The sequence below is a fragment of the Alexandromys fortis genome, unplaced genomic scaffold (assembly GCF_014885135.2).
Source record: "Alexandromys fortis isolate MF-2015 unplaced genomic scaffold, M_Fortis_MF-2015_v1.1 scaffold_86, whole genome shotgun sequence".
NCBI lineage: Eukaryota > Metazoa > Chordata > Mammalia > Rodentia > Cricetidae > Alexandromys > Alexandromys fortis.
Window position 1 is genome coordinate 1,726,018 of NW_026067965.1, and position 14,566 is coordinate 1,740,583.

Consider the following 14,566-nt stretch of genomic DNA (forward strand, 5'->3'; position numbering starts at 1 on the left):
TTGCTTCTTTCCACTCACACATGCACTCCCAACTTCCAGCGCTACCGCACGACCACACCTTACCCCTCAGCCCCGTAGAAGATTAGATACCCTTACACACACCTGACGCTGCCTCCTTCTTCTGCATGTCATGAGCCCAGGCCTTTCCTTTGTTTATCTAACTCATTCTCAACTTTCCAACGTCACCTTTACTGACAACAAGCTCATTTTGAGCACAAACGTAATGCCCGGCATTGACAAGAAGTTGGAAAGAAATAGCATAATCCCACAAACTGGTGAGAAGTATGGTTATGCAGTGGACAAGCCCCACGGGGCGGACTGGCTGGACCAAAGGGAAATCCCGGACAGCTTATAATGCAAAAGAATGGAACAGCAAGCGTTGAGCATGGCAAGATTTGGCAACAGGGAGTGTTAGATAAGACAAAGCAGGGCAGGCAATGGACAAAGAGAGATCGGCAGGCAGCTAGGGGAGGCTGGATGCTGCGGTGTCAACTTCAAGAAGAGTTTCCGTTTTGCGTCTGGATTTGTGGTATAGTTATGTTTGGTGAAGGAGGCCAATCTGTGTTTAGAGTGCTTATATGGCAATATCCGGTTCTCCCAGCACAATCTGTGAACTGTCTTCTCTCATTGCTGCTTCCTGGGAGGTCACTTGGCTGGCTATGGACTTATTCCTAGGCTTTCCACCACAGTACAGACCACTTCCCGTTTGTCTCTTCTTGTGCTGGTTTCTTACTGCTTTGACTGCTGTCACCTTATATGGAGACCGGAGGCTGTAGAATGCCGGTCCTCCAACTTTGCTCAGCTCCCTTGGGGGATGCTGATGTAAGTGGAGCTGTATTTCCTTAAGTCTTTGACTTTTGTACAGCTAACCTGTTTATACACACTGTACTATCTGTAATCAGTTGTTAGTTCCAGGAGGCTTTATTTTTTTTTATTCAGCATATGCAATCAAATCATGTGTAAACAAAGATAATGTTGGTCTTTTCCTCAAACAGCATATTTTCTTGTCTTTTATTCCCAGTCTGTTGAAAGGCAGTGGCGGGGAGAGGAGGAGCTGGGGGGACATCTTTGCCTTGTTCCTGATCTTAGCAAGCAACTGTCTAACTTGTTACTGTTAAGAATGACATTAAGCCAACTGTGGTGGCCAACACCTTTAATCCCAGCATTCAGTAGGTAGAAGCAAGTGGATCTTTGTGAGTTAAGGCCAGCCTGGTCCATACAGTGGACTCAGGACTGGTCAGTGTTACACAGTGAAACCCTATCTTGAAAACATATGGTCATTTCGTCTATCCAGTCTATGAGCACAGGGTTGTTGTTACTCCTTCATTGTCCTTTTACTGCCCACTGAGTCTGATCTGAGTAATGTCTCATGATTTACTTCTGATGCCATTTTCTTTCCGTCTCATTATTTTCTTAGTCTGTTTTATAGCTGTAAAATGCTACTGCTGTCTCTAGAAATCCAACTTTGGCCTCCTTTATCTCTTCATTTCCAATTCTTTTTCATTGGGATTTTTCTCTCATTTTCATGAGTTATTTTCTTCTGCTTGACTCGCATTGAATTCTGTTGCATTTCCAGTTCCCTAAGGCATAGATGCACCATCCTGGAGCCTTCTTTGGGGCTGGAAATTTCCCTTTGAGGGCAGCTTTCATTGTATCACACACATTTTATCAAGTTGTATTTCCATGTTCGCTGAATTCAAAGTAACTTTTCCTTTGTTGTGAGATTCTTGCCTATGTGTTATTTGGGAATAAGTTGTCTCTAAGTGTTTGGAATTTTTCTGCTGGTTCCCAGTGGCTAGGGGAACAGAGGAATGCAAAGACAAAGCATGGAGAATTTTATGTTGATAGAATGATTCAGATAACACTAGTGAGTACATCATAGCCTGGATTCCCAGTACTCAAGAGGCTGAGATAGAAGGACCATAGGCTTGGTGCTAGCCTGGGCTACAAAGTTACTTTGAAAACAGTAACAAGTATATGGCAAAACTTTGCCTGAAGTGGAAATGAAAACAAAGGGAGGGAATGATGACTATAAGTCCTGCTTTGGGCAATGACACATTATCTCCACGCAGCTCATCAGATGTAACATCTGTATAATCTGGATGGCATGCTTGGGGAGTAGAAAGGATGGGCATGCAGAGGAACAAGAAGGGGTGTGGAAAATATCTGTCTTACACTAAATTTTTCTAGGTACCCCCTTAAAAATTATGTTAAAACAGCTGAGGAGTCAGGTAGCAGAAAATTGTGTAGGAAAGTCCTGGAAAACTTGGCAGGATTCCTGGATTTTAAGAGAGCCCATCATAAACCACTGAGGGAGGCAGAGAACACAAGAATGATATTTATAAGGAAGAAGAAGAGGAAGAGGAGGAAGGAGGGAACGAGGGATGGAAAGAGGGAGGGAGGAAGGGAAGGGAGGAAGAAAAAAGGGAAAGAGGAATGGAGGAAGGAAGGAACCTGAAAGTGGAAGTGGGTGATTGGAAAATGGGGCGGGGGGGGGGGGCAAAGGAAAGAGGAAGAAGAAACATGAAAGGCCATGGGGAAGGAAAGACAGATACTGTGTTTTCTCCCACACGCAGCTGGGCTGATTGCCGTAGTTACTGTTACTGCCCGGAGCCTTCTAGAAGTGATGGAATACTATAGATTTGTTGTTTTATATTAGCATTTATCAAATGTATAAATTAATGGGTTTCATTATGCATTTCATACACACACACACTGCAATCATCTTCAATCTCCTATTACCGTATCCTCCTACCCCTTCCCACTGCTCCCCTCCTCTATTTCCAAGCCTTCCTCATACTTCCATTTATTAACTCTATAGTTTCCTTAAAAAAAAATAGTTCTTAGGACCTTGTGACACAAACCTATAATCCTAGCCCTGGTGACGGTGGGGGCAAGAGGAGATAGGCTGATCACTAGGGCTTGCTGATCAGCCCAGCTATGTTCAATGAGAGACTCTGTCTCAAAAGATGTGAAGGAAAATTGAGGAGGATGCCTGGTGTCAGCCTCTAAGCCTCCACCAATTCTCATGTGAGCTAACACATCTACGCATGCGCACACGCTCTCTCTCTTTCTCTCTCTGTCTCTCTGTCTCTCTCTGTGTCTCTCTCTCACCCACACCCACATACACACAAACAGAGAAACATCCTTCAGAGATCAAAGGAAGAGGAAGGAAGTCTACGATGCCCCTGTAGTCCGCATGCTGTTTCTAGAACCTGCCTAAATTCTCAGCTGTTGCCATCCACTGGTGTTGATGCCTTGGTCCCACTCCTCTCAGCTCCCCCAAAATCTCCAGGCCCACCTGCTGGACCGACCTTGATCCCAGAGGTCAGTACTGCCTGCTCAGAGCAGTGATCTCAGAGTGTGGTCCTGGAGCCCACAGCAAAGCTTCGGTAGCTCTGAGAACTCAAGAGAAACTCAAAGAGCTGGGCCTCACTCCCATGGACAGAGTCAGAAATACTAGGTGGGAGTGGCAGGTTACACTATCTCAAACGCTTTGGCGGGCGGGTGTGTGTGTGGGGGGTTCTGTTTGTATGCCCAAGTTGGAGATTTCCTGATCCCAGAGAATTTAAGAAGTCATACATTTTGATTCTGCACAGGCAAAAGCCATACGGCATTCAATAAGGAAAACATGATTGGAATGCCGGATATCCAGGATTTTGAAAACCTTTCTCGGGGATCAGAAGAACAGAGAGAGAATTCTATCATTTCCCTAAAGCCCACACATTCTCTCCCATGGAATACACTTACAATGAAATGGTCCAAACCTCCTTACTGAGAATGGACACGGAACGTCCCCAAACCCAGGCCGTGTATGGCAGGTGTGGCTTACCTGGCAGATGCCACTTATGCACATATCCAGTGAGTCCGCGTTGCAGCGAGTTCCATCCAGCACCTTGGGTGCCAGCTCCACCACCAAGCTCTGTCCCTGAGCATGACATTTGAGCGCGCACGGGGCAGCAGGGTCATTGTATAGTGGAATCCACTCATAATAGTGGCCCTGGTACTGCACGTCGTTGTAGGCTGAGCACTGCTGGGCTCTGAAGTCTTCCGAGTCTGCTGGGCAGTCCTGTAGGGAAACATAAGGAACTGTGTGGCCCCGGGCACATTAACCAGCCACGGGGGCAGGGGAAGGCTGAACCAGACCCCACCTGCCTCTGCTAAGACACATTATTTTCTCAGGCCCTCCCTACGCCCTGAGATCACAAACTGAACCTGCATCTCTACACTGCGGAATTCCACAGGGGTCTCTGCAAGGCTGACCTACCGAGGGGAACATTTTATTAATCCTACCCCTCTTCCAACCAGGTGTTTTCCCAGCTAATTAAGGCACATCCTGTGTAGGTGCTAATTTTAGCCTGGTTTAGCCATCTCGTGTGTAAACTACCAAATGAATAGCAGTCTCCTTTTTGAGTCACGGGGGAACCAAAGGCCTTTATATCCAAGGCAATTCAAGGATACAGGAACGGTATCAGTCTTGGCCCTTGGGCGTCATTGCAGCGGGGTCATTTGCTCCTATTTTAGCCCTAAACTGCTGTGTGTGTGTTTTTATTAAAGTAGTTTAATTCGATGTAATAATGAGCTTTATTAAGATACTTTCAGGCACATATATGATGTATTTCGATTATATTTACCCCCATTACTTTCTCTTGCTCCTCTCCCACTGAACACCTTCCCCTGGCCAACCAGCTGTCACTCTACTTTCCTGTCTTATTTTGTGTTCCCCCAGACACCCCCACACCCACCCCCTAGCAACTGTTAACTGCCTATAAATGCCTATAAAGGAAGGCGTGTAGTCTTGTCCAAACATCTGTGTTTTGGGAGAGCTGCCGGCTGTGTCTCCGTTGCTATTCGATGCGCCTGCCTTTTCCTTTTCTCGTCTCCCATTGCTCCTCGCTGGTACCAAACATCTGCCCTCAGCAAGCTAGTGGGAGGTTCTGTCTGTGACAGAAGCAAAGAAAGCCCAACACCCTAGGGCTCCCTCCCACGAACAGTAAAAAGTGCAAGTGCTGCAGACTCGGGGGAGGCCTTTTTCTTAGGTTATGCATTCTTCCTTCTAGATAGTTCCAAGGCAAGACGCTGGATGAGACAAGTGGGCACTCCTGGAAACGGTTTCTATTATTTTATACTTTTCCTGTTAATGTTCATTCTAAGAACTTCGGGGGAAAGTTTATATTAAAATGAATAAGCTACAATTTACAAAGATTCCTATACTGAAATATTTATACAAAGCTTGACTCTTCCCTAAGGGTTTATTTTTGAAAATAAAATTCTCTGAGTGCACGTGTACGCATATTTTATGGGCTACTCTATGTTGTGAAATGGTCCTCGAGAAAGGTGTTACCGTTAGCCACACCCTATACGGTTGCTTTTCTGGATCCTTCTTCCCCATCTGGATATTATAATTTCTAATCAGACATGTATAAGGCACTTTCATTGCTTTCAGTTCCGTTTCCTTCTTATTGTTTAGGCCTCATAGGTAGTCTTTTAAGTTTGCCTTTTTACATCTGGTCTTTGAAAATGTGGTCATCAAATTTGGTCATTTCTGCTGGAAACCTCTTCACTGTGTCATTTGGCTCAGGTGCCTTATGACGTCGAGAAGGCTTAAATGTTTACACAGCCTGCATTCTTGGCATTTCTTTTTTTTCTTTTTCTTTTTAATTTATTTATTTATTAAAGATGTCTGCCTCCTCCCAGCCACCGCCTCCCATTTCCCTCCCCCTCCCCCAATCAAGTCCCTCTCCCTCGTCAGCCCGAAGAGCAATCAGGGTTCCCTGCCCTATGGGAAGTCCAAGGACCACCCAGCTCCATCCAGGTCTAGTAAGGTGAGCATCCAAACTGCCTAGGCTCCCACAAAGCGTTTCTTACCCTGCAAGACTTCTTCCATTTTAATGGACTACAAATTCTTTTCTTACCCTGCCCTGAGGACGAATTTTATTAATTAAATTTGTATTTGTCTAGTTCCTTTATAGGTTGGCCGTGGCATTTAACTCTTTGAGCTTGGAGTTGGGGTTTTATGTGTCATTGTTGCTCTGGATTTTTTTTTCCATTTTATTTTTGAGGTGGGGTTCTGCAGCCCAGACTAGCTACGCTTACACTTTGAATTTCAGTTGATCCTCCTTGCTCTGTCTCAGCCATGTGCCTGCCACTGTGACCAGTTTAACTCTTTGTTCTAGCTAGAATTATTCAGATGAGTACTGTGAGGTAAAAAAATCTCACCCTATTTTCTCAAAAAAAGAACATGTTTCAACATGCTTCTAAAACATAGTTTATTTCATGTATCACCTTGCCCCCATATCAAACCCATGTTTTACTGTTACAATGGGGCCAGACCTCCTAATCCTCAATACAGTGACTCCAATTTGCTGCAATCCACCGTTTAGCTGTTCTGCTTCCTAGACAGAGAAAACCAAGCCACCCTTCTTAGGGTTGGATTGCGTTGGCCTACACCATTGCAGTCTTTGGGAGAAGTACCTATCAGCATCAATTTACCAGAGGCTAGCGTGGTGTGTGGGTCTGCAGGCACATCCATTGCCCTACTAAGTATCACGCTGAAGCCGGCTCTGTATCGTCAATTCCACTCTAAGCTTAGAGGCACATAAAATGAGCGGTGTGCGTGAGACTTCTAGGAAAATGGAACTGTCCATAATCATCCTTAAGCACCCCTAATAAACTCACTTACCCCAGAAAGCTTAACTTGAATGAGTCATTCTTTCAGCTGTTGATGCTGTCCCAGTCTAGGGACAGTTGCTCACCTTGCATTTCCACACAATGTTATGCAACAACTGGGTTGTGCCTTTGGTCTTTGCAAACACCCTCCAAGTCCTTTGGAAATAGTTAGGGAAGGAGCAGACCATGCTTACCAGACTTCCCCGTGGGCTCACTATACTGGTGTAAAACATTCGACAGTGTATTCATTTTGGTTGTCTTAGAGACATAAAATCTTATCTCAGACCATGACAAATGAAGAAAAGCAAACCACAGCAGACTGAAGCTGACAACTTTTCTCTTTAGAAATGGGGCCTCTGTCTTCCGTGTGACCATGAGGAAGATCGATGACAAGATGACATCACCTACTTTCCCACAAGCCATGGTCAGTGTTCTCTTTCAAAATCTTCAAAACCAAAGAAAAGTGTGCAGGAAAGCTGGGAACAGATGTGTCCCCTTGCACTGGGCTCACGGGTGTGGCAAGCACTCTGTAGGGGCTGAACGGTCTGGCAGGCTGAATTCTATAAGCCAGTAAAGATTTAAAATTGCAGTGAGTGCTAGCTAATGTAAGTCTAGGATGTCTGCCTGAGCTCAGCCCTTGCCCAATGGGTGGCCCAGTTTGTCATCCTTGGCCAGGACACATCTGGTCTACACCAGGTCAAACTTCCCCAAGAATTTGAATTACACCAAAAAGGAGGAACAGAGATGAATAAGTCATATGAATCTGGGGCTGGGCTGTCCCTTTCTTTTATGACATGTGTGCCCCAGCAAAGACTGGCAGTTCGCATCCCAGAGGAGAATGGACGGGATACAGAGGGAGAAGGAAAGTTGGCAAGCCACACATCTCAGGAGGAGGAGAAAATAGCCCTGTTCCTCACTTTTGGGGTTCAGGCTCTCGAAACCTGTTTCTGCTTAAATAATATTAAATATCACATACTTCTACTGAGGGACAGTGTTGCGGTGTGTTCCTTTGGGTTCCCGGGAGCAGATGACCCAGGACAAAGGTCATCAAGTATGTTCGGTAGAAGCGTGATGCCTTAACTTAACTGGCCAGAAGAAATACGTCTCAGAGGAAGGAACTTAGAAACACTCTGGGCGTTCAGGTTTTCTAATGAAGACTGAACTATTTCCTGGGTTCCACTTTCTAAGAACTGGAGGAGACATAGGCAATCAGTTAATTGCTTTCATTCACTTTACATTGGTATAGCCTCAACTCTAAGCCTGCCCAGCCTGGCTTAGCTAAGCGCAGCTCAAGACATTTTTTTTTTTGGTATTAAAATAGCCTAGTCTAGTCTCATAGTTGAAGACATATATGAGAGGGAACAGCTCCTTCTTAAAAGATTAATATTTATTTAGGGCTATATGTATGTGTGTGTGTTCACAGAGGTCAGAGGGGACTGTTGCAGCCCCTGGAGCTAGAGTTACAGGAAACTGTGAATATATCAATATATGTTCTGAGAAGCAAACTCCAGTCCTCTGAAAGAGCAGCAAGTATTGCCAACCACTGGGCCATCCAGCCCCAGAACATGGCTCTAATACAGAGCAAAAACAACAGCAATGGCAAGAGAATACCCCCAAGAGAAACACCTTGTGAAAACGGGTAAAAAAAAAATTAGCCACTCATGGGCTTTATGACATAAAATAAGGATCCTGCGAAGGCCACATCAAATGTCACCTTTTTTGGAAGCCATCAGAGAGCCCACTGTGCAGAGCTAACTGCTCATTAAAAATTTGCCCATGTTGCAAAAATGTTCCTGCCAAGTTGTGATACATTGTGCAGTTTAGAAGGCATTCCCCTTTGCTTTTGCTAGCATTGCCTTTAATTCCATAAGCCCTGGACTAAGGAAACACAAGGAGTTGATGAATTCGGGTATTAGAACTCCTGACCGACGTGCACGGCTTCTTCTGAAATCTCACAATCGCTCTGATAGGCTCCTGATAATTTTCTCTGTAAGGACCTATGCTGAACATCAATCAGAGCTTTTACCTAAAGACTGAAGTTACTTAGGCCTCACCATGTTGCACCCTAATTTTTCAGCCCAAGACCCCATCTCTTTTGACAGGGAAGCCAGGAGCTCGTATATTGGAGAGGACACTGTGGCCTGCTACCCTGCTGGGTCTGTTGCAGAATATTTGTTGATACTGTGAAGGTGTGTGTTTGCCCAGGTGCCTTCTGATCATTTTAATAAAAAGTTGAATGACCAATAGCAAGGCAGGAAAGTGGTTAGGTGGGACTTCTGTGGAGAAAGAAGACTCTGGAAAGAAAAGGGCAGAGGTGTCAGGAGACACTGCTAAACTTCTTCCTAAGAGAGCACCTGACTCTCTCAGAAGAGCTTCCCGGAGCCTCTGCACTTCATCTGGAGCCCTGCTGTTTTGTTCGAGTATATTTTGCTAAAGAAGGAAATGTTTGGAATAAAAAGGAGTGGTCGTTTTTTTGATGTGTGTAGCAGGCACGTGTGCACGCCAAGGAACAAGTGTGCGTGCATGTGTTCATCTGTGTGAATGGAGCCAGAGGACAACCTTGACTGTTATCCTGAATGATGTCGCTGGCCTCCTTTGAGACAGAGTCCCTCATTAGCCCGGAGTTCACCAATTAGGCTCCTGGTCAGTAAGCCCCAGGCTCCTCCTCTCTCTGCCTTCCCAGTGCTGGGATTACAAGCCCGCCCCCACGCCTGGAATTTTTACATGGGTTCTGGGGCTTGAACTCAGGTCCTCCTGTTTGCAAGGCAAACTCTTTTCCAACTGAACTACCACCCCAGGTCCAAATTTTGCATATAATTGCAAAGCACAGTATTCTAATTCTTTTTAGTGCTGACTCATGTACCAAACAAAGAGGCTTGTATAAATCCTTCCTTCTGTGTGACCTTCTGAGTCACCTAGCAGGGGCTGCAACAGGCAGTCTGCTGTAGAGGAAACACCCCAGACCTGTTCCCAGCTGAAGTCTTCCTTTGAAACTCTCAAAGAGAATTTTACCCCCTTGGCCTCACTCCCTCTTCATGTGTCTGTGTGTCCATCCCTCAGCCTCACTCCCTCTTTGTGTGTCTGTGTGTCCGTCCCTCAGCCTCACTCCCTCTTTGTGTGTCTGTGTGTCCATCCCTCAGCCTCACTCCCTCTTCATGTGTCTGTATGTCCGTCCCTCAGCCTCACTCTGTCTTTGTGTGTCTGTGTGTCCATCCCTCAGCCTCACTCTGTCTTTGTGTGTCTGTGTGTCCGTCCCTCAGCCTCACTCCCTCTTCACGTGTCTGTGTGTCCGTCCCTCAGCCTCACTCTGTCTTTGTGTGTCTGTGTGTCCATCCCTCAGCCTCACTCCCTCTTCGTGTGTTTGTGTGTCCATTTTTCTTCATGTACGTCTCCACTTAGTGGAAGAGACTAGCTGAGATTCTGACATAAAAGCACTTGGGGCCGTGAAGGACTCTGAAGCTATTGTGTATGTCACTTCTACGAACGGAGTCATAATTACATACTTACCAAGTTCCATCATAAATGTGAAATGGCCTACAAAGAGCACTGTGGATGGGAGATACTTGTATACAAAGACTGCCATCAGCCAAACAAGTATTTAAAGTTAACAGAACAGTTCTCAATATAGTGTTGGTCTCCACATTCACGTTAAACACTCTAAGACAGGGTATGATTGCATGACATAGTCTCGGACTTACGTGATTGCTGCATGTCTTGTATCTGATGTTCTGTCCTTCGCAGTTTCTAAAGGAGGAAGGAAACAATGGCTTTTATAGAGGTGGCACGCATTAAAATGATGCAAAGACAAGGTGCTAGTTTCCTGTAAAATTTTAGTGCTGTGTGCTACTGCAAAGATTCTAAGTTTAAACTCTGAAGAAGCAAACGTCCACGGATCAGGGAACCAAAAACATCTCCAGGAGGTGTCCATAAAATAGAGGGTGAATTCTTTAGTGAATGGCACAATGATCAGCTAGCTTTGTTCTTACTCTGGGGTCTACATAATCTATGGAATTGGTGTGTGTGTGTGTGTGTGTGTGTGTGTGTGTGTGTGTGGTGTTCCAAAGAGATCAACAAATGCTTCTCTAAATTATCTCTTCTATAATGGCTACTCTGTATATTACTGGGTCTGATGCCCTTCTTGTGTTTGTTGGTTTGTTTGTTGTGTCTTTGGAGACAGGGTCTTGCCATTTAGCCCTGGGCTGACCTGGAACTGACGATGTGGCCCAGTTCAATCCCCCTACTCACCAAGTATTAGAATTAAGGCTTGTGCCGCCCTGCCCAGTATGTGGGGTTGCTCTTTATTGCTGAGTCTTACTTTTCTTTCTTTGCCACCCTTGAACTCACACCTCACGCCAAGCAACCTTCACTGTTTGTTTGTTTGTTTGTTTTTCATAGGCAGGGCCATGCAGCCCTAGTAGACCTGTAATGATCTTCCTATCCCTGCCTCCCAAGTGCTGGGATTACAGGCATACATCGCCACGCCCAGCTAGCCTTAAACGTTCTGTTCCCTTAGGACGTGCACCGCTCCGTGGGAGGTGCCATCCTCAGCTGGATTTAGAAGCCTTAGGGACAATCAATGGCTGCCTCCCAAAGCATGACCCCTAATGCTTCCAATGCTTGACTCTGAAGACAGACCGTGAACCCATTAGTTGCTCCTTCTGAACTCGTGGTTTAGAATGTCTTCCCACATTACGGTCGGGGGTTGGCTAAAGTCTCCACACTCAGGGACTGAACCTCCCCGTGGTTTCCCTTGTCAAGAGTCTACTCCTACGGTTGGCGGCAGCCTTCACGAGAGGACACCACACTTTAAAGATGTAGGAAACACCAAGCCAGGAGGCTGGCAGAAAAGCCATGCTGGGCTGGAAGACTCCGTTCTTCTGGGAGCCACAGCTGCTTGATGGAGGCCATTCATTGGCCAGGCTCACGTCACTTTCCCTCTCATGTGGGTGACAGAGGAGAACAATGGGGTGAAAGGGCGATTTCAGTCACGCTGTTAATTTTAGGGACTTGGCTGCTAGATCAGGGAAGCGACTTCCCAAGGCTTTCTGTCATGTCAGCTTATAACCCTAAAGGGCTTTAATCCACTTAGAATTTGTTCTTTGCACGGACTGATGTCCTGTGATATTTTCTGTTGGCTATTCATTTTCAAAAAACATTTTTACTATAGTTTATTCTTATTTTACTCAATCAAGTTTCCTAATTTCAAGGAGAAAGAAAAATTGAAGGGAAATGGCTCAATAGAAAATCAGAATTAATAGAAATACCAAGAACTAAAAAAACCCTTGGGAGTGCACAAGGAAGAGAAATTTCTTTTAAAGTAATTTAAAAACTTAGAAATACTTTTTACATGAATTTTAATAATTGTTTAATTTTGCCTATTTAAATAAAAACATTTTTTCAAATAGAAATTTAACCTAAAAGAGAAGAGTCAAGTGTCTCATGGCTGTGTCTCAAGTCAGCTCTGCCGGCTACCTAGCCAAGGTCCATACCCAGCTGTCACCCACGTGTCCAGGAGTCACCTATGTGAACACAGAGCCCCAAACTCCAAGCCTAAAGACCAAGAGTACCCCTCCCACACATCCCACTCCAACAGCTTCAAAGGGGACAACAGAAAACAAGAATTTCATTCCAAGAGTTCTCCAAACATAAATCACTCTGCTGGACGTTCTCCCTCGTCCACAAAGTCTGTGGTGAGCTTACTGGGCACCGGGATGTAGATATAAAGATACCAGGGCCTTAGTGCTCAGCTCATTTTACAAACCAGCCACCAGCTGCCACGTTTAGCGTTCTCTTTCCCCATCCTCCAGCCTGACGCACACTCCGCCCACGGGCGGCCTCTATTGATGTGGCCGGCTTGGGTTGCCCTTTAGTCGGAAAATGAATGGCTGCTTTATGAAAGAAGCATAAAATGAAATGCGAGTTATTTTAGAGTTAAGGACATGAGGGCCCTAATTCCCCAAGCAGGAACCTGCCAGCTTATTCTGGAAATATTCCTTTTGAGCTGCAAAAAATATTACTTGTGTGTTTTTAATACCACTATAATTAGCATATGAAAGACCTGATGCCTATCAGGAGCATATGAAAACTCAAGAACAATGTTTCGCCAGCAAGGTTTCTCTACCCATTACAAAACTCATAGCACCCTAGAACGGAAGGTTTTTAAAGTCTGAATTTATGACTATCTAAAAAACATGCTGGTGTCACATGAGAATACATTACAAACATTAATAAAGTTTCCCTGGAGTTTATAGTACTATAATTTAATATTCACTTGGTGATAGATTGATTCAAACACTAGTGTCATAAAGGTTCAGAAGCATATGTTTTGAAGAATAAAAAATACATTAATTTTAAAATAGTAGTGGGGCTAAACCTGTGGTTCCTGGGATTGGCACTTGGCCAGAGGATCAACTCATGGGTTTCTAAAGAAAAAAAAAAGACATGTGGTTGGGGCATGGCTTGTCGTGCTAAAGAACTGACTGGAATATTTCAGTGGAGCCAAGTTCTGAAATAACTCTATCCACGGAGAAATAAATAAGCAAATGGCCGCGCTCCTCTCTTTCCCCAAAGTCCTCATTTGAAGGAGCACACTGATAAGAGAAGCCGCCGCTGGGATGGTCTCTAAAAGCTCGGGGATGGCTGTCTGTTCGGCTTTGTATAGAATGGCCTCCAGCCTCCTCTTCCAAGAAAAACTGACCACAAGTGCTCAAGATTTATGGAGTCTTAATCAGTCTCTGTGGCTCTTCAAGGGGAGCTGATAAGCCTTCCAAGGGAAGTGGGTTTCCTCCTTAATAACTCAGAGTACTTTAGGGTACTCCAGAGTGGCAGTGAGAGATCTGAATGAATAAGGCCTGCCTGTGAGGAACCAAACGGTGGGGCACAAGACGGCCTGAATTCTTTAAAAGTCTACTATTCTTCTCTCAAATGAATCTGATCCAGTTTGTGGGCAAGGTGACATTACTGCCCTTTGGGGGGGCCGTGGAGCAGGTGGCTGTGACTTGGGTTTGGCCTCATGCCTAGAGCCACGTGGGATGAGGAAATACACTGCTATCGTATACCTACTGGAGACACCAGAGCAAGCTGGTATCCCCGCTGACCTTCTAGACATTACATATATGGAACACATAATTCTGCACACAGGCACGTATTTTACGCACATATATGCACACCAAGTTTAGGGTATCTTGTAGGATCATACGCTTGGTTAAATCAGATCAATTCAGGGAGACAACAAATTCTGAGGTTCACAGGCTTCACGGCGCATTTCAGAAATAGAAACAAATTCGGGTGCACTTACGGCTCTTGAAATGCTTGTCTGTGGGCGAGCGTGCATCTGTATGTGCGTGCATGTGTATATGTACATGGGTGTACATGCACATGGAAATTCATCTTCATTTGCAGGTCAAGGTCTCTCAAACCCAGAGCTCACCGATTTGGCCAGTTTCACTGGCCAACTTGCTCTGGGGATCCTCTGTCCCTGCTTTAAGAAGCCAAAATTACAGGTGGGCTGCTACACTGCCCAGAATCTGCAGGCATTATGGGAATTCGAACTCCTCAAACTTCTTTGGCAAGCACTTGAACGACTAAGCTATTTCAGAGCCCCTGGGCACTGTTCTAGAGAGTCTTTGTGTTCACGAATGTAATTCAACTCATTGTCATGACATTAAAGCAATCTAACTTGTAACTATTAATAAATGTCAATGTTTGCTGTTGAAATAAAGAGCGGCGGGGCTGCGTCCCCAACACCCCGGCCACTTGGCTAGCTCATGCCCGAAATAACAACACACAAACTGTATTCATTTAAGAACTGCTTGGCCCATGAACTCTAGCCCTTACAGGCTAATTCTCGCACCTGGACTAGCCCATTTCTAATGATGTGTGTAAGCACCCCAAGGTG

At 45.2% G+C, this 14,566-nt stretch overlaps 1 protein-coding gene across 1 annotated transcript in view; it reads right to left on the minus strand.

Annotated features, from left to right (window-relative positions):
* Adamtsl3 (ADAMTS like 3) overlaps positions 1-14,566 on the minus strand; it is a 224,751-nt gene that overhangs the window by 122,161 nt on the left and 88,024 nt on the right. Inside the window, exons 5-6 of the mRNA XM_050154110.1 lie at positions 10,368-10,413; positions 3,833-4,069 (exon numbers count right to left, since the gene is read on the minus strand). Of these exons, the coding sequence (XP_050010067.1) occupies positions 3,833-4,069; positions 10,368-10,413 (283 nt within the window). The remainder of the gene's footprint in view (positions 1-3,832; positions 4,070-10,367; positions 10,414-14,566) is intronic.